The 27,517-nt window shown below is 45.7% G+C and overlaps 1 protein-coding gene across 2 annotated transcripts in view; it reads left to right on the forward strand.

Annotated features, from left to right (window-relative positions):
* LOC137375134 (unconventional myosin-VIIa-like) overlaps nucleotides 1–27,517 on the forward strand; it is a 348,920-nt gene that overhangs the window by 97,850 nt on the left and 223,553 nt on the right. For both annotated transcript variants that reach the window (XM_068041805.1, XM_068041806.1), the window contains exons 22-31: nucleotides 384–572; nucleotides 2,360–2,566; nucleotides 3,039–3,209; nucleotides 11,230–11,289; nucleotides 12,654–12,781; nucleotides 16,302–16,428; nucleotides 20,973–21,092; nucleotides 21,745–21,918; nucleotides 25,131–25,358; nucleotides 25,942–26,106. In XM_068041805.1, the coding sequence (XP_067897906.1) occupies nucleotides 384–572; nucleotides 2,360–2,566; nucleotides 3,039–3,209; nucleotides 11,230–11,289; nucleotides 12,654–12,781; nucleotides 16,302–16,428; nucleotides 20,973–21,092; nucleotides 21,745–21,918; nucleotides 25,131–25,358; nucleotides 25,942–26,106 (1,569 nt within the window). The remainder of the gene's footprint in view (nucleotides 1–383; nucleotides 573–2,359; nucleotides 2,567–3,038; nucleotides 3,210–11,229; nucleotides 11,290–12,653; nucleotides 12,782–16,301; nucleotides 16,429–20,972; nucleotides 21,093–21,744; nucleotides 21,919–25,130; nucleotides 25,359–25,941; nucleotides 26,107–27,517) is intronic.

The raw sequence follows: 27,517 nt of genomic DNA on the forward strand, positions 1-27,517 counted from the left end.
GTGTCAGCCTAGATTTTTGGGCTCAGTTTTGGAGTGGGGTTTGAATCCATGCCCTTTTGACTCAGAGGCAAGAGTGCTACCCACTGAGCACACGGCCAACAATGTGCAGTAACACTGTGGATAGACGTATGCTTCTCGTAACCTAATCTGTATGTTTACCCATGGGGTGATTGCTGGATTCTGGACTCACGGCAGTAACCACAGGTTGGAAGTCGTGCTACGACACTGTAGCTCTGGTTCTCCCACCCACGCCTCCTGTCAGTGTTGCTGGCCTCTCAAAAGTGAGCTTCCACCCAATACCTTTCTGGTTTAGTGTCTGATGACACCTCTACCTCCTCCATTCATCAGGTCTGTGCTAAATCTAAGCTTTGTTCTTCCTAAAGGAACATCTGTCACACATGGCCCAGCTGGACATGGCGAACGAAAGGCGGCAAAGGGAGGAGTACTTGAGGAAAAAGCAGCAGAAAGCAAAGACTGAGGCCCTCAACGAACTGGATATGGTGGACAATATCTTTGCCTTTCTGCCCAATGTGTTGGCAGACCAGGAGGGCCAGGGTCCTCGGGGGTTTGAGGTAACATTTGCCATTTGGGGAATTCAAACCAGGGTTTGTTCAGTGATCCTGAGCTGCGTGCAAGGACCTTTATCTGACATGGGTGCAGGTCAGAGAATCAGGGGCATCATTTTAACCTAATTCACCGGGTGGGAAATGGCTGTATTTGAGTCAGACACTGTTATTTCATTCAGCCAGATCTTACAATCCATTGACCTGGGATCTCCGTCCATATCCCTGGGATCTCCGTCCATATCCCTGGGATCTCCGTCCATATCCCTGGGATCTCTGTCCATATCACTGGGATCTCTGTCGGTATCACTGAGATCGCTGCCCATATCACTGGGATCTCTGTCCATATCACTGGAATCTCTGTCCATATCACTGGGATCTCTGTCCATATCACTGGGATCTCCATCCGTGTCACTGAGATCTCTGTCCGTATCACTGGGATCTCTGTCCGTATCACTGGGATCTCTGTCAGTGTCACTGGGATCTCTGTCAGTGTCACTGGGATCTCTGTCAGTGTCACTGGGATCTCTGTCAGTGTCACTGGGATCTCTGTCTGTGTCACTGGGATCTCTGTCTGTGTCACTGAGACCTCTGTCCGTATCACTGGGATCTCTGTCCGTGTCACTGGGATCTCTGTCCGTATCACTGGGATCTCTGTCAGTGTCACTGGGATCTCTGTCAGTGTCACTGGGATCTCTGTCAGTGTCACTGGGATCTCTGTCAGTGTCACTGGGATCTCTGTCTGTGTCACTGGGATCTCTGTCTGTGTCACTGAGATCTCTGTCCGTATCACTGGGATCTCTGTCCATATCACTGGAATCTCTGTCCATATCACTGGGATCTCTGTCCATATCACTGGGATCTCTGTCAGTGTCACTGGGATCTCTGTCAGTGTCACTGGGATCTCTGTCAGTGTCACTGGGATCTCTGTCAGTGTCACTGGGATCTCTGTCCGTATCACTGGGATCTCTGTCCGTATCACTGGGATCTCTGTCCGTATCACTGGGATCTCTGTCCGTATCACTGGGATCTCTGTCCGTGTCACTGGGATCTCTGTCCGTGTCACTGGGATCTCTGTCAGTGTCACTGGGATCTCTGTCAGTGTCACTGGGATCTCTGTCTGTGTCACTGAGATCTCTGTCCGTATCACTGGGATCTCTGTCAGTGTCACTGGGATCTCTGTCAGTGTCACTGGGATCTCTGTCCGTATCACTGGGATCTCTGTCCGTATCACTGGGATCTCTGTCCGTGTCACTGGGATCTCTGTCCGTGTCACTGGGATCTCTGTCCGTATCACTGGGATCTCTGTCAGTGTCACTGGGATCTCTGTCAGTGTCACTGGGATCTCTGTCTGTGTCACTGAGATCTCTGTCCGTGTCACTGGGATCTCTGTCCGTATCACTGGGATCTCTGTCCGTATCACTGGGATCTCTGTCCGTGTCACTGGGATCTCTGTCCGTGTCACTGGGATCTCTGTCCGTGTCACTGGGATCTCTGTCCGTGTCACTGGGATCTCTGTCCGTGTCACTGGGATCTCTGTCCGTGTCACTGGGATCTCTGTCCGTGTCACTGGGATCTCTGTCAGTATCACTGGGAATTCTGTCAGTATCACTGGGAATTCTGTCTGTATTACTGGGAGATCTGTCTGTCCATCTCTGTCTCTCTATCTCTGTCCCTATCGCTGAGATCTCTGTCTGTCATCACTGGGAATTCTGTCTGTCATCACTGGGAATTCTGTCAGTATCACTGGGATCTCTTCCTGCTGCCCATATTCTGGTTATTTTTGATATTTTCAGGATTTGGAAGTGAAACGGGAGAAACTGGAGGAGTTTGATTTGGATGATATCTCTATCTCCCCTGACTCTGATGAAGAGGACGATCTCGCCCAGTACACCTTCCCAAAATATGCTGCCACTTACTTCCAGGGAACCTCGACCCACACTCACATTCAGCGGGCTCTCCGTCACCCACTGCTCTTCCATGAAGATGCAGTTGATGCTCTTGTAAGTGAACTCCTCCCACCTGGGAGAGAAATTGGCTACAGAATGACTGCATTGATTAAAAAAAGAATAACATGACATCTTTTCATTAATTTCAGCCAGAAAGGTAGAATACTAAGCACACAGTTGCCAATGGTATCTAAAGGACCCATAGGAAGGTGGTTTTTTTAACAGAGTATTTGAGTAAAGCAGATAGTTACAATGAGAGATATCCAGAATTACATCTTTGCACTGAAAATTTACATTGAAGAAGAATGATATTAGTAAAATCAAGAAAACTGACAGAAAATGGAGAGATTTATGGTCCCGTGAGACTGGATTCATTGGATAGAGTTAAAGTGGAAGTGTTTATTGATCGATGGGACAGAGTTGGGGTGGAAATGGTTTCTAAGACTTTACTATTAGTAGACATGACAGAGATATTTGGTCCCCTGTATAATTGTTCTCACTAATATATGAAATCTGTCCTTCCTAGGCTTCCGTGGCAGTCTGGAATATTATTCTAAGGTTCATGGGTGATCTACCAGAGCCCAAGACATTTCATCAGGTCTCTGAGAAGTGCAACAAGTCCATCATGACACAGATATATGACACCCTTGGCAAAAAGTCCAAGGTTCACACGCTCACTAATCCAGCTGTGGATGAGGTACAGTGCCAGTTAACTCTTTAAATGTTGACACACTGATTTTCCTGCTACTTGTGATATTGAACAAAACTGAGCAACATTGTACAGAGTATGTACCTGAGGAGCATGTTCATTACTCAAAACAGACCAACACCCACATCCTGTTCAATCCTTATTCTTTTGCTTTATATAATTATTTGAGCAGTGCCAGTTACTTCAGCTGGTGGTCATCTTGCCTTGAATGTTGGCTGACCTAATCTAGAGTGGCACTCCAGTACAGGAGGGAAGGCTGCAAGTGCCATGCTTCACAAGAGATATTAAAGTTATGTCTGCCTGTGCAGGTGGGTATTCCAGACAAGAGAGCTCTCGGTGATCCGTCAATCAACACCATTAAAAACAGATGAACCAATCATTCTACAGATGCTGCCCAACCTGCTGAGTATTTCCAGCATTTTCTGTTTGTAACCAGTCATTTACCTCATCACTGTTTGTGGTTGTTTCTGATGCAGACTGGTTGCCGCATTTGCCTCTACAATAAGTCACTGCATTCTAAAATGTATGAATCGTTTGAGACACTTAACAATGTGACAAGGCTCTGCTTGCCTTTAGTATTGGCGCAACAGCAGCCTTAATCAACCTTCACAAAGGGGCTATAAAGTGCCACACAGACGCCATCAACAGGGGTGTTTTGGCAAGCTGGATATTGTAACGTACTGTTTTCCCCAGCTAGAGGGTTGCTTTTACAAAACACTGTCCAACATCTGATAGTCCAGACATAAGCTGGTGGAGCTCATCCCAATAGGCTTTCAGGCTTCACTGACAGAGCAGCCTGCTTGCCTCATTCAAGGCAGTTTTGTTAGTTCTTATCCAGGCTGCTGTGGAGTGCCAGAGTATTCCTCCTTCCCCTAGGGACACAGTGGTGACATTTTCTTCCTGTGGTATTTGAATTGTGCCTCCTACAGATCATGGATAAGGCTCTGTCACTAAGGGCCAATCAAAGCCCAGCCAGCTAGGAAAGCAGGTGTGTGGGTCATGACCAGGAAAAGAGGTGATTTGGGAAGAATCCTTCTTGGTTCAGAGGAAGGTATTTCATCTGGAACTGTTGCCTCCCTTTCTGGTTGGAGGAGGGTGCCAGGTGACCACCAGCACATTTTTACCACCCTTTCAATTTGAGGATAATGTGCATTAGACTTTGGGCCTGACTTGTGCCATGTTTTGTACTAGAGGACATAGAGTGGGTGGTAGACAGAAAAGTCTCGCATCAGCAGTATGAATTGTTGCATCCTAAAGGCTAGATGATCTGTGGTGAATGTAGTCTGGACTGGATGATCTGTGGTGAATGTAGTCTGGACTGGATGATCTGTGGTGAATGTAGTCTGGACTGGATGATCTGTGGTGAATGTAGTCTGGACTGGATGATCTGTGGTGAATGTAGTCTGGACTGGATGATCTGTGGTCAATATAGTCTGGACTGGATGATCTGTGGTCAATATAGTCTGGACTGGATGATCTGTGGTGAATATAGTCTGGACTGGATGATCTGTGGTGAATATAGTCTGGACTGGATGATCTTTGGTGAATGTCAGCTGGACTGGATGATCTGTGGTGAATGTAGTCTGGACTGGATGATCTGTGGTGAATGTAGTCTGGACTGGATGATCTGTGGTCAATATAGTCTGGACTGGATGATCTGTGGTGAATATAGTCTGGACTGGATGATCTGTGGTGAATATAGTCTGGACTGGATGATCTTTGGTGAATGTCAGCTGGACTGGATGATCTGTGGTGAATGTAGTCTGGACTGGATGATCTGTGGTGAATGTAGTCTGGACTGGATGATCTGTGGTGAATGTAGTCTGGACTGGATGATCTGTGGTAAATGTAGTCTGGACTGGATGATCTGTGGTGAATGTAGTCTGGACTGGATGATCTGTGGTGAATATAGTCTGGACTGGATGATCTGTGGTCAATATAGTCTGGACTGGATGATCTGTGGTCAATATAGTCTGGACTGGATGATCTGTGGTCAATATAGTCTGGACTGGATGATCTGTGGTGAATATAGTCTGGACTGGATGATCTTTGGTGAATGTCAGCTGGACTGGATGATCTGTGGTGAATGTAGTCTGGACTGGATGATCTGTGGTGAATGTAGTCTGGACTGGATGATCTGTGGTGAATGTCAGCTGGACTGGATGATCTGTGGTGAATGTAGAACAAAGAACAAAGAAAATGACAGCACAGGAACAGGCCCTTCGGCCCTCCAAGCTTGTGCCGATCCAGATCCTCTATCTAAACATGACGCCTATTTTCTAAGGGTCTGTATCTCTTTACTTCCTGCCCATTCATGTATCTGTCTAGATACATCTTAAAAGACGCTATCGTGCCCGCGTCTACCACCTCCGCTGGCAATGCGTTCCAGGCACCCACCACGCTCTGCATAAAGAACTTTCCACGCATATCCCCCCTAAACTTTTCCCCTTTCACTTTGAACTCATGACCCCTAGTAATTGAATCCCCCACTCTGGGAAAAAGCTTCTTGCTATCCAACCTGTCTATACCTCTCATGATTTTGTACACCTCAATCAGGTCCCCCCTCAACCTCCGTCTTTCTAATGAAAATAATCCTAATCTACTCAACCACTCTTCATAGCTAGCGCCCTCCATACCAGGCAACATCCTGGTGAACCTCCTCTGCACCTTCTCCAAAGCATCCACATCCTTTTGGTAATGTGGCGACCAGAACTGCACGCAGTATTCCAAATGTGGCCGAACCAAAGTCCTATACAACTGGATGATCTGTGGTGAATGTAGTCTGGACTGAATGATCTATGGTGAATGTAGTCTGGACTGGATGATCTGTGGTGAATGTAGTCTGGACTGGATGATCTGTGGTGAATGTAGTCTGGACTGGGTGATCTGTGGTGAATGTAGTCTGGACTGGATGATCTGTGGTGAATGTAGTCTGGACTGGATGATCTGTGGTGAATGTAGTCTGGACTGGATGATCTGTGGTGAATGTAGTCTGGACTGGATGAGCTGTGGTGAATGTAGTCTGGACTGGATGATCTGTGGTGAATGTAGTCTGGACTGGATGATCTGTGGTGAATGTAGTCTGGACTGAATGATCTGTGGTGAATGTAGTCTGGACTGAATGATCTGTGGTGAATGTAGTCTGGACTGGATGATCTGTGGTGAATGTCGGCTGGACTGGATGATCTGTGGTGAATGTCAGCTGGACTGGATGATCTGTGGTGAATGTCAGCTGGACTGGATGATCTGTGGTGAATGTAGTCTGGACTGGATGATCTGTGGTGAACGTAGTCTGGACTGGATGATCTGTGGTGAATGTAGTCTGGACTGGATGATCTGTGGTGAATGTAGTCTGGACTGGATGATCTGTGGTGAATGTCAGCTGGACTGGATGATCTGTGGTGAATGTCATCTGGACTGGATGATCTGTGGTGAATGTAGTCTGGACTGGATGATCTGTGGTCAATGTAGTCTGGACTGGATGATCTGTGGTGAATGTAGTTTGGACTGGATGATCTGTGGTGAATGTAGTCTGGACTGGATGATCTGTGGTGAATGTAGTCTGGACTGGATGATCTGTGGTGAATGTAGTTTGGACTGGATGATCTGTGGTGAATGTAGTCTGGACTGGATGATCTGTGGTGAATGTAGTTTGGACTGGATGATCTGTGGTGAATGTAGTCTGGGCTGGATGAGCTGTGGTGAATGTAGTCTGGACTGGATGATCTGTGGTGAATGTAGTCTGGACTGGATGATCTGTGGTGAATGTAGTCTGGACTGGATGATCTGTGGTGAATATAGTCTGGACTGGATGATCTGTGGTGAATGTCGTCTGGACTGGATGATCTGTGGTGAATGCAGTCTGGACTGGATGATCTGTGGTGAATGTAGTCTGGACTGGATGAGCTGTGGTGAATGTAGTCTGGACTGGATGATCTGTGGTGAATGTAGTCTGGACTGGATGATCCGTGGTGAATGTCGTCTGGACTGGATGATCCGTGGTGAATGTCGTCTGGACTGGATGATCTGTGGTGAATGTAGTCTGGACTGGATGATCTGTGGTCAATGTAGTCTGGACTGGATGATCTGTGGTCAATGTAGTCTGGACTGGATGATCTGTGGTGAATGTTGGCTGGACTGGATGATCTGTGGTGAATGTAGTCTGGACTGGAAGATCTGTGGTCAATGTCGTCTGGACTGGATGATCTGTGGTGAATGTAGTCTGGACTGGATGATCTGTGGTCAATGTCGTCTGGACTGGATGATCCGTGGTGAATGTTGGCTGGACTGGATGATCTGTGGTGAATGTAGTCTGGACTGGATGATCTGTGGTCAATGTCGTCTGGACTGGATGATCTGTGGTGAATGTCGGCTGGACTGGATGATCTGTGGTGAATGTAGTCTGGACTGGATGATCTGTGGTGAATGTCGGCTGGACTGGATGATCTGTGGTGAATGTAGTCTGGACTGGATGATCTGTGGTCAATGTCGTCTGGACTGGATGATCTGTGGTGAATGTAGTCTGGACTGGATGATCTGTGGTCAATGTCGTCTGGACTGGATGATCTGTGGTGAATGTAGTCTGGACTGGATGATCTGTGGTCAATGTCGTCTGGACTGGATGATCTGTGGTCAATGTCGTCTGGACTGGATGATCTGTGGTCAATGTCGTCTGGACTGGATGACCTGTGGTCAATGTAGTCTGGACTGGGTGATCTGTGGTGAATGTAGTCTGGACTGGAAGATCTGTGGTGAATGTAGTCTGGACTGGATGATCTTTGGTGAATGTCGGCTGGACTGGATGATCTGTGGTGAATGTAGTCTGGACTGGATGCTCTGTGGTGAATGTAGTCTGGACTGGATGATCTTTGGTGAATGTAGTCTGGACTGGAAGATCTGTGGTCAATATCGTCTGGACTGGATGATCTGTGGTGAATGTAGTCTGGACTGGATGATCTTTGGTGAATGTCGGCTGGACTGGATGATCTGTGGTGAATGTAGTCTGGACTGGATGATCTGTGGTGAATGTAGTCTGGACTGGATGATCTTTGGTGAATGTAGTCTGGACTGGATGATCTGTGGTGAATGTAGTCTGGACTGGATGATCTGTGGTGAATGTAGTCTGGACTGGATGATCTGTGGTGAATGTAGTCTGGACTGGATGATCTGTGGTGAATGTAGTCTGGACTGGATGATCTGTGGTGAATGTCAGCTGGACTGGATGATCTGTGGTGAATGTCAGCTGGACTGGATGATCTGTGGTGAATGTAGTCTGGACTGGATGATCTGTGGTCAATGTAGTCTGGACTGGATGATCTGTGGTGAATGTAGTTTGGACTGGATGATCTGTGGTGAATGTAGTCTGGACTGGATGATCTGTGGTGAATGTAGTCTGGACTGGGTGATCTGTGGTGAATGTCAGCTGGACTGGATGATCTGTGGTGAATGTAGTTTGGACTGGATGATCTGTGGTGAATGTAGTTTGGACTGGATGATCTGGGGTGAATGTAGTCTGGACTGGATGATCTGTGGTGAATGTAGTCTGGACTGGATGATCTGTGGTGAATGTAGTCTGGACTGGATGATCTGTGGTGAATGTAGTCTGGACTGGATGATCTGTGGTGAATGCAGTCTGGACTGGATGATCTGTGGTGAATGTAGTCTGGACTGGATGATCTGTGGTGAATGTCGGCTGGACTGGATGATCTGTGGTCAATGTAGTCTGGACTGGAAGATCTGTGGTCAATGTCGTCTGGACTGGATGATCTGTGGTGAATGTAGTCTGGACTGGATGATCTGTGGTCAATGTCGTCTGGACTGGATGATCTGTGGTGAATGTTGGCTGGACTGGATGATCTGTGGTGAATGTAGTCTGGACTGGATGATCTGTGGTCAATGTCGTCTGGACTGGATGATCTGTGGTGAATGTGGTCTGGACTGGATGATCTGTGGTCAATGTCGTCTGGACTGGATGATCTGTGGTGAATGTAGTCTGGACTGGATGATCTGTGGTCAATGTCGTCTGGACTGGATGATCTGTGGTCAATGTCGTCTGGACTGGATGATCTGTGGTCAATGTCGTCTGGACTGGGTGATCTGTGGTGAATGTAGTCTGGACTGGAAGATCTGTGGTGAATGTAGTCTGGACTGGATGATCTTTGGTGAATGTCGGCTGGACTGGATGATCTGTGGTGAATGTAGTCTGGACTGGATGATCTTTGGTGAATGTAGTCTGGACTGGAAGATCTGTGGTCAATATCGTCTGGACTGGATGATCTGTGGTGAATGTAGTCTGGACTGGATGATCTTTGGTGAATGTCGGCTGGACTGGATGATCTGTGGTGAATGTAGTCTGGACTGGATGATCTGTGGTGAATGTAGTCTGGACTGGATGATCTTTGGTGAATGTCGGATGGACTGGATGATCTGTGGTGAATGTAGTCTGGACTGGATGATCTTTGGTGAATGTCGGCTGGACTGGATGATCTGTGGTGAATGTAGTCTGGACTGGATGATCTGTGGTGAATGTAGTCTGGACTGGATGATCTGTGGTGAATGTAGTCTGGACTGGATGATCTGTGGTGAATGTAGTCTGGACTGGATGATCTGTGGTGAATGTAGTCTGGACTGGATGATCTGTGGTGAATGTCAGCTGGACTGGATGATCTGTGGTGAATGTCAGCTGGACTGGATGATCTGTGGTGAATGTAGTCTGGACTGGATGATCTGTGGTCAATGTAGTCTGGACTGGATGATCTGTGGTGAATGTAGTTTGGACTGGATGATCTGTGGTGAATGTTGTCTGGACTGGATGATCTGTGGTGAATGTAGTCTGGACTGGGTGATCTGTGGTGAATGTCAGCTGGACTGGATGATCTGTGGTGAATGTAGTCTGGACTGGATGATCTGTGGTCAATGTCGTCTGGACTGGATGATCTGTGGTGAATGTAGTCTGGACTGGATGATCTGTGGTCAATGTCGTCTGGACTGGATGATCTGTGGTGAATGTAGTCTGGACTGGATGATCTGTGGTCAATGTCGTCTGGACTGGATGATCTGTGGTCAATGTCGTCTGGACTGGATGATCTGTGGTGAATGTAGTCTGGACTGGAAGATCTGTGGTGAATGTAGTCTGGACTGGATGATCTTTGGTGAATGTCGGCTGGACTGGATGATCTGTGGTGAATGTAGTCTGGACTGGATGATCTTTGGTGAATGTAGTCTGGACTGGAAGATCTGTGGTCAATATCGTCTGGACTGGATGATCTGTGGTGAATGTAGTCTGGACTGGATGATCTTTGGTGAATGTCGGCTGGACTGGATGATCTGTGGTGAATGTAGTCTGGACTGGATGATCTGTGGTGAATGTAGTCTGGACTGGATGATCTTTGGTGAATGTCGGATGGACTGGATGATCTGTGGTGAATGTAGTCTGGACTGGATGATCTTTGGTGAATGTCGGCTGGACTGGATGATCTGTGGTGAATGTAGTCTGGACTGGATGATCTGTGGTGAATGTAGTCTGGACTGGATGCTCTGTGGTCAATGTAGTCTGGACTGGATGCTCTGTGGTGAATGTTGGCCGGACTGGATGCTCTGTGGTGAATGTTGGCCGGACTGGATGCTCTGTGGTGAATGTTGGCCGGACTGGATGCTCTGTGGTGAATGTTGGCCGGACTGGATGCTCTGTGGTGAATGTTGGCCGGACTGGATGCTCTGTGGTGAATGTTGGCCGGACTGGATGATCTGTGGTGAATGTTGGCCGGATATTCCCCGTCAGCTGAAGATGATGTGGTGACCAGCAGGTGCAGACTTCCAGTCTTTCGGCCAGCGAATATTTCACTGTGGCAGTGAATATCTTGCAAGGGAGAAAATGAGCATGGAATATATACCAATATTTAGAGGTTTTCAGAAATTATGTGGGAGGTCATGAGGAGTAATATATTTCTATTTGACGAACAGCACTGACTCACATTGAACAGTGACTCAAGTTTCCCTTCATTTCCAGGGCCAGAACCAGGGAAGGAACTCCAAGAAGTTGAACAAGAATCTATCCTCTAAGTTAAATGTGAGTGATGATTTAACCCTAAAACCAACATTGTCATCATCGCAATACATGCAATGACATAGGAACAGTGTTAGTGCATGTCAGTCAAATAAGCATGCTGGTCAGTAACACTGAAAGCTGGTTGTGTTCTTTAATGAGTTTTTCCCCTGGTTAGTAACCCATAATGATTACTTAATACAGATTTGGAAGGGTTCTCTATTTTCTGCATCAATGTGTTGGCTGAAATTGTATTTCCCTGTGTATTATTTAATTGTTCTACAGCAGAAACCTATGGTCTCCTGTTTAATGATGTTCATCTGTCAGCTCCGCCATAAGGCTTTGAAGGGTTGAATATTTTGGTCTTAATGGGTGTTCAGTGAACATTATCATCGAAGAGGGAGATCCTTCAGTGTTGACTTATAGTTTATCTCCCTCCACATTCTGATATATCGACCTTGATATTAACCTCTGCACAAAAGCAGGTGGTAGGGGTTGGGGGTATGGTGGGGGGGGGGGGTGCTACGGGGTTGGTTAACCCTTAAAAAAAAAATGCATCCCCAACCTGTTGTGTACGGACCAGTTGTTGTTTTTATGGCAGTGGGTTCTGAGCCGTACGCGTGTCCCATCTTGGAGAGTCGGGACTCTTCATTATCATATTTAAATTGATTTAAATTTAACTGCTGCCAGTCGGGTCTCCCTGGACTTCAGGAATCGGGCAGCGAAAGATCGATGGGAGCTGCCAACTCCAGAATGGATGTGCCTTTTACAGCACTCCTTGTGGGTCAGGAGGAGCAGGAGGTCTCCCCCACCCCTAGCCCCTCAAGCAAATCCTCAGCCTCCCTTTGCTGATGACAGCCTCTTTCTGCAGCTTCTGACGACCTTTTCCCCAAACCTCCAATTTGCAGCCTGATTCAGAATCAGCTGATCACACTTCCCAACCCTTGATTTGGAGCTTGCCCTGCAATTGCTATCCCAATAAATCCCCTACTGCAGCCTCCTGCTGCTGCTCTTCCCACCTGGCAACTGGCCAGCCTCTCAATTTGGCTGGCTGCCAGGTGGGAAACAGAAGAAAAATATGATAATGAGGTCCTGCTGTTAAATTTCTCAGGACCTCCACATCCCTGGTCTTATCAGGTTTCCATCCTGCATCTTCCCCGTAAATACCGGAGCCATTGACTGACCTTACTCAGCATGTTCATGGCTGTTTGAAAACTAGATCAGGCTTTTCTCTAGAATATGACACTGGAGATGATGCACTGACCGAATTCTACCATTTTCCCAGTGGCTAAGTGTCCCAGTTCCTGGAACCAGCACACGATCTGAAACACTGTAAACTTGGTTCCTAAACTCTCTTGTAAGCATTGTCCTTCTGGTTGATGTCACAGGTTACACATAATCAAGTGAATGGAGAGGAAACACTGTTGACTGAAAATTCCATTGCAGACAGACCAATGTCAAACCTGGAAAAACTTCATTTCATCATTGGCAATGCAATTGCCAGACCCAACATCAGGTAATTGGTTATAAATTCATGCCTAAGGTGTAACTAATGCCTTCTCCTTTCATTTCTTCTCCAATGTAACTTGCAACATCAAAGTAACTACAAATACTGTCAGATTTTCAAGCAAGATGTGATAGCTGGATGTGACTAGGTTTACTGTTAAGGTCTAACCAGGGTTCCTTTTGGGTTGGAAAGAAAGTTGTTTCATTCCTGCCTTTCCCATTTTTCAGTCACATGGTGAGCAGCCAATGAAACTGAAGGAAGAATAAACCATGATCAACAGTGAACTGCAGTTGGGAGATTGAGAAAGCGTTGAAATGATGCTAGGGAGCCCAGGACAGCTTTAACTCAGAAGGGAAGAAGTGTTACCGAGTGAAGGAAGCTCCACTGCACGCAGGCAGTGAGACGTGGGGTGCACTTTATAGGATTAATAACCATCCCCTCCTTAGAAATGCCAAGTTCATCAGCATGGGCCAAAGTGGTAGAGCCACACAAAAGCAGTCAATATTGGACATGGTTGACTCAGATATGGGTCCGCACAGTGCACAGCCTAAGAAAGTATAGGGCCACTCAAATCCTAGCAGACTGTCTGGGCAGCCAAACCCTCAGGCTTACACTTTGCACATGGGAGTCACAAGGGGCAGTTGGTTAGGTGTTGTGTAACATAAAGGGGCAGCACGATGCCAACTCAAACTGGCAGCATTCAAACACCAAACAGTGAATGGAATAAATGCCCTGTATTTGATTTGAACATTGTACTGAGTATCTATTTGTCATTGCTTACAATAAGTCAGGAACCCAGCATAAAATGGCAGAAGAACTGAGCATTGAAATTAGGAGAAAGTGAGTTGGGCACAGTTACTATACAGATGTGGCTTGTCCTTTTAAGGAATGGTGTGCTGTGGCACTATTCTCACTATCTTACACTGCTAAACCTTCACTAATCTGCTCATTGTCCTGCATGGTGAGACTTCCTTGCACGTTGTAGTTCAGGAACATTCAGGAGTTATTCATGTAACACTTGGGATGTTGTACTGTGAGGCTATTCCTGATCAGTTGAGGTGCCTAAAGCACTGTTGTAAGATCCCATTGATACACATGGTAAAATATTTTAGTTGCAGCATGTCCTTCATTGTGCCTTCACTTCACTTCCGTCAGTGGTTGTCACAAGAATATCCTGTGCCCTAATTCCCCACCCCCGTCTCCTCACTGTCCTACTGTCATTCAGCTTTATTTTAAATAGTATTGTCAATGCCACTTACTATTTTGCCACTCGGGTCTCCTTGCTGTCAAAGCTGTGTCAAGGGAGCCTTTCCTCATCACTCAGTCCCTTGCTGCTACGGATTGGCATAGCAGCTCTTCTCGGCACTGGTTCAAGGTCTCTTAGTACGTTCAATTTTAACCCAATGCGCCTGTCGGAAACCTGCCAGGATTGGATGCAGCTTTGGTTTTACACTTCATCTGATTTTACTCTCCATTCAAGCCAGTGGAGAGTAATATTGGGCGGATGTACAACTGCCATCCCACCCGACCCTGTGGGTTTGCAGCCCAGTGAACTAGGGTTAAAATGACTCCCTGTATCTCAATGACCACAATGAATGCAGTACTAAAATCTAGTCTGAGTGGAGCATTGAACTGTTTTAGCATGACACCCTCCAACTTGCACACTACTAATTTAGGAGCATAGATGATTTTAATTGCTTTATTGCTGGCTACTGCTCTGTAACTGGGCAAGCTAGGCCAAGATATTTGAAGCCCTTCGCCCTCTGTCCCTGAGCAGTTCACACAAAGGGCCTCACTCTTGCTCAGGCCCAGGAACCTGTAGCTGCATATTGAACAATCTCTGTCAGCAGCCAGAAAGCCCCAATTGCAGCTAGAAATCTTGAAATAAAAACAGAGAATACTGGAAATACCCAGCAGGTCTGGCAGCAAGGGTGGAAAGAGAAACAGTGTTAATGTTTCAGGCCGATGACCTTTCCTCAGAACTGTAGAAATCCTGGGCTTGCTCCTGAATTAATCTTCCTACTCTTGTTTATGTTTTGCAGCCTCTTTCCCCTTCTATAGCTAAACCCTGGTGATCCCAGTGAAGTTGGTCTCTGTCCTTTCTTCATGTGAAATCAGTGCTTCCTTGGGTTTAAAGATCAGAAGCTGTGACTTTGTAAAATCCACTAACACCTGGATCACTCTCAAATTCACCTGGAACTATTTCAGCACTCTTCACATATTACACACATTTTATTTCCATTGTGCAATATTTCATACTTACCCGAGTTGAATTTCATCTGCTATTGCGTCCCCACTTACAGATTTTATTTATAGATTCTTCAATTTAGTTTCATCTGAGAATCTGAACAATTTACATTGAATTGAAGTCATTATTGTGCATTGGAAACAATTGGGACTTGACTGGTCTCTGAGCCACTCAACACAGCTCTTCAACCCTAACCCATTCCAGCATCACTCTTCTATTGCTCTATACTTTGGTCAATCTCTTACCTGTTTCCTGCTTTTACCTCAAATTCCCATTGATTAGAAGTGTGTGTAGCAGCATGATGTACAGAACTTTCTGCAAGTCTAAATAAACAATCATAAACTTTCCACAATCCACTTCAGATATTGCTTCCTCAAGGAGATTGGCCAGGCAGGATCTTTGCCCTCCTGTCAGCTGCCTATTTGCCAGTTTGCTCTCATAGCGGAAATCTTCATGTCTGTGTTTGTCTCATTTGTTTTATCATCCTTTTTGATTATAGGTGTCATGTTGGTTTGTTTCCAATCTAGTGGGATCTTCCCAGCATTGATCAATTGCCTCACGATGACCATCAACACTTGCCCCTTGTGTCTCTTCATGCCCTTGAATAAATGCCATCCATTCCTTGGTTTTGTTTCTTTTAAGCTGCTTGAGGCTTTGGGGAATCTCCATCTCATTCATGCCAAAGTTATTATAACCACTTGAATTATCTCACTATATGGAGAGTGTGTTAGTAAGTGCCTTCTCATGTGGCTGGGTGAAGGAAGTCATCTATGAGAATAATCATGCAGAGTCACGGTCTTCTTTTAGGCTGCCTTGGTTTTACTCCGACAACTCTCTTCTTGTTCAAGTGCTGTAAGAATTTCTTGCTGTTATGTTTAGCATCAGCAGTTTTACAGATGTCCACATTCATTGTCCCTCTGACCTTTTACCAGGCCTGAAATTCATCAGGGGTTCTACAGTTTTTCCCTTGGAGTGACAGCAAGAGAGCCCCGCAGAATTCCAGGTCCAACATGTTGAACTGTTCTTACAATCGTTACAGTGCTCCTCTCGCCTTTCTCCCAGCAAGAGTTCAACTTACTTTCTTATCTTACTTTGAATTTTTATGTTGTGTCACAGTAAGAGAGCTCTAGAACCAAGCCCTATCCCCAGGTTACTACACAATGTAAATGACATCAGTGTGATCCAGTAAACTGAAAGAGCATTGGATGCAAAAGGAAATAGTCTTGTATCTCCTCTGACAATATTCAGGCCATTCTGACTGTTTCCTTGTTCTTATTACAGGGATGAGATTTACTGTCAGATCTGTAAGCAGTTGTCTGGGTGTTACAACAGGAACGTTTATGCCAGAGGCTGGATTCTAATGTGTCTCTGTGTCGGTTGCTTTCCACCTACAGAAGGGTTTATAAAGGTTAGTGTTAGCCACTGTGCTCCACATACACAGACAGTTTTGTCCCATGTTCACTATCTGCATTTAGTTTTGCATGGATAACCCTTGCTTCATTCTAAGACCAGTTCAGCATCTTCCACTATCCTCCACATTGTGCAGCTAGTTTGAGAATTTATTGAAGATAGTAATTGAAAAATGAATTGTCATTTGCTAACACCGTGTCAGTCATTTTCTTCCCTGTGAATTACACTTTGTCGTGACAGTCCCGTTTGTGAATTGGTTGATTGGCCTTTGGTGGTTTTACTTGACCCTGGAGACAGATTGAATAGAGTTGTTTATGTTGACAATATGTCAGGCTGGCATGTGTACTACATTAAACCAGCTTATAAAGGAAGGCAGCAGGCAGTTTTTTGGGCCTCTTTCCAACTTAGATACCAGTCAAAGTTTGAAGCCACAGGGATCTTGTGTTTGATCACAATTCAATCGTCACAATGTCCTGACAGGAGCAGCATGAAGCCCAATTTGAAATGTAGCTGCAGTATACGGATGTAAAGGGTTAATACTAAAGATAGTGCGAGAGACCCCACCCACTGTAAGAGTGATGAGGCAACAGTCACGTGAGATAAACTGGAGAAGATGAAGGAGCAGCACAGAGGATGCTAGCTTAGGGGGCTTGAGGCGTGTGTATATGGAATAATATAAAAATAAACAGTTCTGAGTTAACCTTTGCCTGAGCCTGATGCTTTCTCCAGATTGTCCCTGAAACACTGCAGAAGACGCCATTAATAAAAATACAACAACCCGCAACAGTGGCTACCTTGAGCTGCCAACCCAAACTGGAAAGGAGAGGTTGGGAATTTCCTGGCAAGTCGACTGTTCCCATGTTTGTTATTCGGCTTGGCACAGCTCCATGCTTATTACAAATACCAAACCCAGATCTCCTCTTCTACTTGACACAGCTCCATGCTTATTACAAATACCAAACCCAGATCTCCTCTTCTACTTGGCACAGCTCCATGCTTATTACAAATACCAAACCCAGATCTCCTCTTCTACTTGGCACAGCTCCATGCTTATTACAAATACCAAACCCAGATCTCCTCTGCTACTTGGCACAGCTCCATGCTTATTACAAATACCAAACCCAGATCTCCTCTTCTACTTGGCACAGCTCCATGCTTAATACAAATACCAAACCCAGATCTCCTCTTCTACTTGACACAGCTCCATGCTTATTACAAATACCAAACCCAGATCTCCTCTTCTACTTGGCACAGCTCCATGCTTATTACAAATACCAAACCCAGGTCTCCTCTTCTACTTGGCACAGCTCCATGCTTAATACAAATACCAAACCCAGATCTCCTCCTCTACTTGGCACAGCTCCATGCTTATTACAAATACCAAACCCAGATCTCCTCTTCTACTTGGCACAGCTCCATGCTTATTACAAATACCAAACCCAGATCTCCTCTTCTACTTGACACAGCTCCATGCTTATTACAAATACCAAACCCAGATCTCCTCCTCTACTTGGCACAGCTCCATGCTTATTACAAATACCAAACCCAGATCTCCTCTTCTACTTGACACAGCTCCCTGCTTATTACAAATACCAAACCCAGATCTCCTCTTCGACTTGACACAGCTCCCTGCTTATTACAAATACCAAACCCAGATCTCCTCTTCTACTTGACACAGCTCCCTGCTTATTACAAATACCAAACCCAGATCTCCTCCTCTACTTGGCACAGCTCCATGCTTATTACAAATACCAAACCCAGATCTCCTCTTCTACTTGGCACAGCTCCATGCTTAATACAAATACCAAACCCAGATCTCCTCCTCTACTTGGCACAGCTCCATGCTTATTACAAATACCAAACCCAGATCTCCTCTTCTACTTGGCACAGCTCCATGCTTAATACAAATATCAAACCCAGATCTCCTCTTCGACTTGACACAGCTCCCTGCTTATTACAAATACCAAACCCAGATCTCCTCTTCTACTTGACACAGCTCCCTGCTTATTACAAATACCAAACCCAGATCTCCTCCTCTACTTGGCACAGCTCCATGCTTATTACAAATACCAAACCCAGATCTCCTCTTCTACTTGGCACAGCTCCATGCTTAATACAAATACCAAACCCAGATCTCCTCCTCTACTTGGCACAGCTCCATGCTTATTACAAATACCAAACCCAGATCTCCTCTTCTACTTGGCACAGCTCCATGCTTAATACAAATATCAAACCCAGATCTCCTCCTCTACTTGGCACAGCTCCATGCTTATTACAAATACCAAACCCAGATCTCCTCTTCTACTTGGCACAGCTCCATGCTTATTACAAATACCAAACCCAGATCTCCTCTTCTACTTGGCACAGCTCCATGCTTATTACAAATACCAAACCCAGATCTCCTCTTCTACTTGGCACAGCTCCATGCTTAATACAAATACCAAACCCAGATCTCCTCCTCTACTTGGCACAGCTCCATGCTTATTACAAATACCAAACCCAGATCTCCTCTTCTACTTGGCACAGCTCCATGCTTAATACAAATACCAAACCCAGATCTCCTCCTCTACTTGGCACAGCTCCATGCTTATTACAAATACCAAACCCAGATCTCCTCTTCTACTTGGCACAGCTCCATGCTTATTACAAATACCAAACCCAGATCTCCTCTTCTACTTGGCACAGCTCCATGCTTATTACAAATACCAAACCCAGATCTCCTCTTCTACTTGGCACAGCTCCATGCTTATTACAAATACCAAACCCAGATCTCCTCCTCTACTTGGCACAGCTCCATGCTTATTACAAATACCAAACCCAGATCTCCTCCTCTACTTGGCACAGCTCCATGCTTATTTCAAATACCAAACCCAGATCTCCTCGTCTACTTGACACAGCTCCATGCTTATTACAAATACCAAACCCAGATCTCCTCCTCTACTTGGCAGGTTGGCATCACTATAGGTCCCGATCCACTCCTGGGAAATTCAGACACAGAGCCTTACCCATCAGCAACACAAGTTGGAAATTCAGACCCACACTGCATGCAAGATGCCAACCATTCATTTTGAATGCTAATCAACCTTGTACACCCAAATTTCTGATGAGCCCTTGGCAGACAAGGCACACAGGGGTGATGTACAATTACTCCTAATGTCTCATGTTGTGGTCTGAATCCTTGGGCACTGGCAGTCAACAACAACAACCTGCATTGATAAAGCTCCCTTAACATAGCGAAACATCCCCAAGCACTGCACAAGAGTGATTATTAAACAAAATTTGGGAAGAAGTCACATAAAGAGATATTAGGACAGGTGAGAGATAGGTTTTAAAGAACATCTTAAAGGCGTAAAGTGTACTGAGGCAGCGCGGTTTAGGGAGGGAATTCCAGACTCCAGGCCTTGACAGATAGAAGGCATGACTGCTCATGTGGAGAAAAGGAAATTAGGGATGCGCATGAGGCCAATAATGGAGGGGTGCCGAGATCTCCTTGGTTTATGCATAAGCTTGGGCATTGAATGTTTGCGGGTTGTGGGGGAGTGGTGGTACGTCTTATGATGATGTGCGGTTGGGAGGCCTTTCAGAGTCTGTTGATCATTCATACTGAACAAATGCAATGTGACGTCTATAACTAGTGTCAGTGTGAAATCATAGAATTATTCAATACAGCAGGAGGCCATTTGGCCCATAGTACCCGTGTCAGCCAGTCCCTTGATAGAACTATCCAGTTAGTGCCATTCCCCTGCTCTTTCCACTAAGTTCTGCAAATGATTTCCTTTTACAAGTATTTATCCAGATACCTTTTGAAAGTTACTATTGAATCTGCTTCCTCCCCTCTTTCAGGCAGTGTATTGCAGATCATAAAAACTCACTGTGTAAAATAAATTCTTCTCATCTCCCCTCTGGTTCTTTTGCCAATTACTTTAAATCTGTGGGCTCTGGTTCCTGACCCTTCTGCCAGTGGAAACAATTTCTCCTTACTTACTCTATCAAAACCATTCATAATTTTAAATATCTCTATAAAATTCCTGCTTGACTTTCTCTGCTCCAAGAGAACAACCCCAGCTTCTCCAGTCTCTCCACATAACTGGCGTCCCTCATCCCTGGTACCATTCTAGTAAATCTCCTCTGTACCCTCTCCAAGGCCTTGACATCCTTCCTGACGTGTAGTGCATGGAATTGAACAAATTCTCCAGCTGAAAACTAACTAAAGATTTGTAAAGCTTGACTATAATTTCCTTGGGTTTACTTTGCACTGGCACTGTAGTTACAGGATGATCACAGCCTTGTTCCAGACCTGACACCTAAACGCAGTGGAATAAATCTCCTGGAACCTTGCCATGCTGTTTGTATGCCCAATTAAACGTCGGTCTAAACAGTCTCAGCTTTTCACCTGCGCTAAACCTGCAGAATGTTAAATGGGAGAGGACTAAAGTGCAACAGAAATGGATAGTGATGATCCTTATCAATTTAAAATGGAGAATGTTTTGTATGTTTTATACGTGAAGAAGGATGTGCATCATTTGTGTTTACTTTTATTAGTATCTGCATAATTTCATACGAGACGGGCCTTCAGGATATGCTCCGTATTGTGCAGAACGACTGCGACGAACATTTGCAAATGGAGCTCGGAGGGAGCCACCGAGCTACCTGGAGCTGGAGGTATGGAAGTATGGCAGAGAAACTCCATCTGAGTGCAGAGAGTGAACAATGAGTTCATTAATGCCACTCGCACTCATTTGTACTGGGTATTCAGGTGCAGGGGTGGGAAATTGGGCTTTATTTGTACTGGCAGGGCCAGGGTGTAAAAGCAAACTGGACCTCCAAAGTTGGGGACTTTTTTTGAAAAATCTAAGCATTGGCTGAGGATTTTAGGAGCTGGGAGGGGTGGGAGTTATAGAGGGAGGCTTGGGCACTCCCCTTCCCCGTAGTGGCTAGATGCTGGAGTTTACAACATCAGAGGACATTTCAGCTCTTGATATACACCCAGTGTGTTTTTGGGGCCAGGCACTGGCAGCCTACAGACAGGAAGCCTTTATAGACATGCAGTCCCTAGTGACAGGTTATCATTGATGGTGAGCTCTGCAAACAATATACAAACTGGGTGGTTTTATTTTAATAAAAAAAAGTCAACAGATGAAACTCTCCGCCGAACAAAGGCGGTGGAGGGGCGATCACTGGACATGCGGTCACTGCGGACGTGCAGTCACTGCGGATGTGCGGTCACTGTAGACAGGCAGTCAGTGCAGACATACAGTCACTGCAGGTGGTTACTGTGGACAGGCAGACTCCATTCTTTTTACTTTTCTCACAGGCAACCAAGGTGAAACAGCCAATCAAGGTGACTGTGACACTGATGAATGGATTGAGCTGTACGGTCTCCATCGATTCTGCCACGACAGCCAATGAGCTGTGCAAGTCCCTCGCAGGCAAAATTGGACTGAAGGATTGCTTTGGATTCTCCATTTACATTGCACTGTATGATACAGTAAGTTACTGCAGGATCCAATCAATTGTATCTGAATGTGTGCCGAGGTGGCTGAGGAGGACTGAGTTGGGGAGGTGACTGGCGGGTTCAGATGGATCAGACGTGGAATGGCCGAGTGAGGAGATGACTGAGAGTCCAGCATGGGATTAGGGGCCCTGCATGAGAAAACGCCTGTTAGGTGGTTGAAGAGGACTGTGACACTGAGGGGAACCTCATTGGTCTGAGTACTGGCCTCAGAGTAAGGAAAGTCCTCCATTTGAGCAAGTGCAGCTTCTGAAGGAAGGCATGTGGTTTAACTGCATTTTAGAGTCAGATATGAAACTTCTGATACAATGGCCCATCCATTCCCTGCTGTGCCAGGCCGAACCTACAACATGCTTGTTCATTCACAACACTTCAATGCCAGAGTTTGAATGCCAATGGGTGCCCTGGGTCTGGGAGGGTGTTACACCACCAGAGGTAGAGCAGGATATCTACACACCGAGCTAACTTATCATCAGGCCTTCCCAAACCATAGAGCCATAGCATAAAGAGAGGGGAACCCGTGCCATTCGTGGCACTCCTTAGGCATGTGCCCTGTGGGGAGGAGTTGAGGGTAATTTTTGAGTCATTCCAACTGACAATGCCAACTTTTATTTGCTCACTCACCAACTGATTTCCTTTGAGAAACCAACCACGTTGGGCTCTGTCTTCAGCCGGTATGTCAGCCTGGCACTGGAAGCATGCCCACGTCATGCAGCTATGATTCTGTCGGATGATATTAGCCTGCTGGCCGCATCTCCTTCACTGGGAATGGGGGATGGACAGATGGAGGACCCTCCCCTGCAATGTAAAGGGTACAAATAAATGGGTGGAGATCTGCCAAATCCAGGTCCCACCCCTAAATTCCTCCCCCATTTTGCCAAGAGTTTTCAGCTCCTTATTTCTTCTCCGTGTAACTGTGCCTGGTCCATTTTCGGAAAGTTACTTGCCTTCCACTCACTTGGAAAAAAGGACATAGAAGCTCTCGAGAGTGCAAAAAAGATTTGCAAGGATGGTACCAGAGCTGAGAGGTTACAGCTACTGGGAAAGATTGAACAAGTTCGGTTCTTTTCTTTAGAAAAGAGAAGACTTGGAGGAGACTTGATAGAAAATTATGAGTGGATTGGATAGGGTAGGTGGAAAGAATGCTTTCTTTTGTGGGCAAATCCAAAACTAGGGGCCATAAATCAGATAGTTACTAATAAATAAAATAGGGAAATCATAGAATCATGGAATGGTTTCAGCAAAGAAGGAGGCCATTCGGCCCATCGTGTCTGTGCCGGCCCTCTGCAAGAGTAACTCAGCTAGTCCCACTCTCGTGCCTTTTCCCTGTAGCCCTGCAAATTTTTTCTCTTTAGGTAACTGTCCAACTCTCTTTTGAAAGCCATGATTGAATCTGCCTCCACCACACTTCAGGCAGAGCATTCCAGATCCTAACCACTCGCTGCATAAAAACGTTTTTCGTCATGTCACCATTCTTTTACCAATCACCTTAAATCGGCATCCTCTGGTTTGGGATCCTTCAGCCAATGGGAACTGTTTCTCCCTATCTTCTCTGTCCAGACCCCTCACGATTTTGAACATCTCTATCAAATCTCCTCTTAATCTTCTCTTCTCCAAGATCAACAGCCCCAGCAGTTAATTGTATATCAGTTGTTTAATTATATGCAGATGGAGGCTGTTAATTGGGATTTTACTTGAGCACTTATACTGAGACTGGTGGGGGTTTTGAGTGAGGAATAACATGTTTCTAATCCTTTTACTTAATGTAATAAACGTAACACTGAGTAAAGATTGGCTTCAACAAGCTTTTGGGAATTTAACACCAGCTTCTCCAATCTATCCACATAACTGAAGTTCCTCATCCCTGGAACCATTCTCATGAATCTTTTCTGAACTCTAATGCTTTCATATCCTTCCGAAAGTATGGGCACAACACTCCAGCTGAGGCCGAACTAGTGTCTTATACAAGTGCAACATAACTTCCTTGCTCTCGTACTCTATGCCCCTATTAATAAAGCCCAGGATACTGTATGCTTTATTGACCGTTCTGGGCACCACACTTTAGGAAAGACGAGAGGGCATTGGAGAGAGTGCAGAAAAGATTCAGGGGAATGGTTCCAGGGATGAGGAACTTCAGTTATGAAGATAGATTGGAGAAGTTAGGATTGTTTTCCTTGCAGAAGAGAAGGCTGAGAGGTGATTTGATAGAGGTATTCAAAATCATGAGGGGTCTGGACAGAGGAGATAGAGAGAAACTGTTCCCACTCGTGAAAGGATCGAGAATGAGGGGGCACAGATTTAAAGTATTTGGTAAGAGAAGCAAAAGTGACATGAGGAAAAACTTTTTCACACAGCGAGTGGTTAAAGTCTGGAATGCGCTGCCTGAGAACGTGGTGGAGGCAGGTTCAATTGAAGCATTCAAAAGGGAATTAGACAGTTATATGAAAAGGAAGAATGTGCAGGGTTACAGGGAGAAGGCGGGGGAATAGAACTCTTTCAGAGAGCCAGTGCAGACACAATGGGCCGAATGATCTCCTTCTGTAATGATTCTGTGAAAGAAATTGTAAGGTGATGCCCCTACGTGTAATCCCAAAATTGATGCATCTTTTCAACACTATCATCAGGCAGGTTCCAGCTTTAAAATAGATGATCTGCTTATGTATTTCACTGTGGAAGTTTGCTCTGTTCCCTACAATACAAAAGTATTTCAAAAAGAATTTAAAATTGGCTGTAAAGTGCTTTGAGGTGCCTTAGGCTATGAAAGATGCTATAGAAATGTTGCTTTGCCTTTAGTTTTGGTCTTTGAAGCTCTGAACTTGTTTCTCTGATTCCTCCTAAGTTCCAATGCCCTGTCCTACCTGCTTCTCCCAACATCCTCAGTGTACTGAAATCCTGATTCATCACACTGTTTCCCGTGCTAAATCATGCATTCCCAGGACTCCTCACCTTCTCAAATTTGCCTCCTTCCAGCAATCCATTGGTTTTTAAAACCCAGGATCCACAACGTACGACTGCTGTCACTGAATGTGTCTCACCTGCTCTCCAATTCCAGTTGACTCTGACTGTACCCGGCACTATGAGCCCTGGGCTTGGGTTTCCCAGTTGTAATAAAGTGGATTTTACACAATGTGATTCTAATTGTCAGTAGTTGCCCCCTCACCTGAACTGCTGTCTCTTCCTACGGCTAGGTCTCCTCTCTTGGCAGTGGCAGAGATCATGTGATGGATGCCATCTCCCAGTGTGAGCAGTATGTGAAGCAGCAGGGTGGGCAGGAGCGGCATGCAGCATGGCGCCTGTTTTTCCGCAAGGAGATCTTCACACCTTGGCACGACTGTAGCGAGGACCCAGTCAGCACAGATCTCATCTATCAACAGATTGTCCGAGGCATTAAATTTGGAGAATATCAGTGTGAGAAGGTAGGCAATCCAGCGAGATCTGTCAATCAAGCATTTATGATGATTATATATCATATTATTAGCATCTCATTAGCAACTCATTATGATACGCACGTAATTTTTACATGTATCCAAGATGCTAATTAAGTTATTCGATTATAATCATTTTTTTCAATATTTTCTTACTCCTTTCCCACTCCCCAAAAGTTTCTCACTCTTGCTGAGATACAGACGGGCCTCTGGTACCAGGCCGCAGTGGGCAATTCTTCATTTGTGATCCTATAGATAGTGAGTGTCATGAAGATGTTCCACTGTGGAGGGCATCACTGCAGAGCCTGAGCAATTTTCAAGGAGAGTCACTGGCCAGCGATCTGGACTGGCAACACTGATTATTTTTTACTCCTCTCTTTCTCGGCTAGATTTAGCTCGACATGAAACTCTCCAGCAGTCTGGGAAACCCAGTCTCAAGTTCAATGTGGGGCTGCCTATTTTCAAGGGACAGCTGTCCCATGATCAGTCTGGGGCAGTTCTGGGTTGAGTGTGCACTGTGGGTACCAGGGTATTCATCAAGTGGGTTAACACGCTGTCACTATAAACCCTCCAGGAGGAAGAGCTGGTGGAAATTGCTGCTAAACATTACTACGTGATGTTCGGAACGAATGTGGAGACTGAGAAAGGGCTGCAGGTCGTGCATGCCTGTGTCTCTGAAAAACTCTTAACGAGCAAATCACCAGGGAAGTGGTGCCAACAGATCACAGCAAAAGTCAAGGTATGTGAGTGACTCCACTGTCCAAAGAGATTGAGCTCCAGGAGTGAAATCAGGACAAATGAGAGGGGATTGTTTGACAACTAGGTAGTGACTGCAGCAAGAGACAGCTATCCAGATTAACCCCTTTCGGTGCTGAAATACTACCACAGTCTTCATTCATAGTTGGAACTCAGTACTCGCACCCTCAGCATTTTTCAATCACTTTGGGCGGCACAGTGGCGCAGTGGTTCGCACCACAGCCTCACAGCTCCAGGGACCCGGGTTCGATTCCGGGTACTGCCTGTGTGGAGTTTGCAAGTTCTCCCTGTGTCTGCGTGGGTTTTCTCCGGGTGCTCCGGTTTCCTCCCACAAGCCAAAAGACTTGCAGGTTGATAGGTAAATTGGCCATTATAAATTGTCACTAGTATAGGTAGGTGGTAGGGAAATATAGGGACAGGTGGGGATGTTTGTTGGGAATATGGGATTAGTGTAGGATTAGTATAAAATGGGTGGTTGATGTTCGGCACAGACTCGGTGGGCCGAAGGGCCTGTTTCAGTGCTGTATCTCTAATCTAATCTAATCTAATCTAAAACTCCCAGACAAGCTGAGCAAAGTAGAGATGCCAACCAAGGCTTGAGAAATTCAGAAAGGTCAACTGCTTCTATTAGTCCCAATGGCCAGGTCAAAGGTCACAGCTGGCCCTTGCCAACCCTATCACTTGGGAAATGGCCAGATGCAGGCATGAGGCAAGATGATGTGTTTTTAGTCCCATAACAGCCCTGATTTCGGATCTACCTGAGATACAGATTGCTCCAGAAATGATCAAACTGTGCAACAATTCTAATCCCAGTCATCTGTGACTGACCAACACAATGGGGTTTGCTGGGGATGAGGCCCAAAGGAAAAACTATGAGACCTGATCAAAATTGAGAGTTGAGGTTTGTGTGCTGAACTCATATGACAGGACAGGTCACTGTTTCTTTGTTGCTCTGTGTCTGTAGTGTATATGCTACCACTTTTGAATCATGTTAATAGTTTGTTGTTGGGCATCCAGAGGTTGGCCTCAAAATAGGATCGCGTTATGCCCAAGGGTTAATTATGGCGAGTGGGGACCGTGCACTCATTTGGCACCAGAATTTCACTGCCCACCATATTGGTTTGAGCTCCTCCGTAGGCGTCCAGGGCATATGCCTGAAACTGGCATTAAGCCCACGGCATAGGCAAATTGGAGGGTTTAAAGCCTGTTTCAGGCTGCTTTGGACTACAAATGGCTGCAGAGTGTGCTGTGTATGTTAGTCCATTCTTCAGGGGTTCATCAGCTAAACAAGCAATAGTTCGAGAGACCCGCTCGTGGCTGCCCCCCATAAGGTAAGTATCCAATTTACCAGGAATATCACTCACCCCACTACCACCAGCTCCACATTAAACCCA

Source organism: Heterodontus francisci, chromosome 11 (assembly GCF_036365525.1).
Source record: "Heterodontus francisci isolate sHetFra1 chromosome 11, sHetFra1.hap1, whole genome shotgun sequence".
Taxonomy (NCBI): domain Eukaryota; kingdom Metazoa; phylum Chordata; class Chondrichthyes; order Heterodontiformes; family Heterodontidae; genus Heterodontus; species Heterodontus francisci.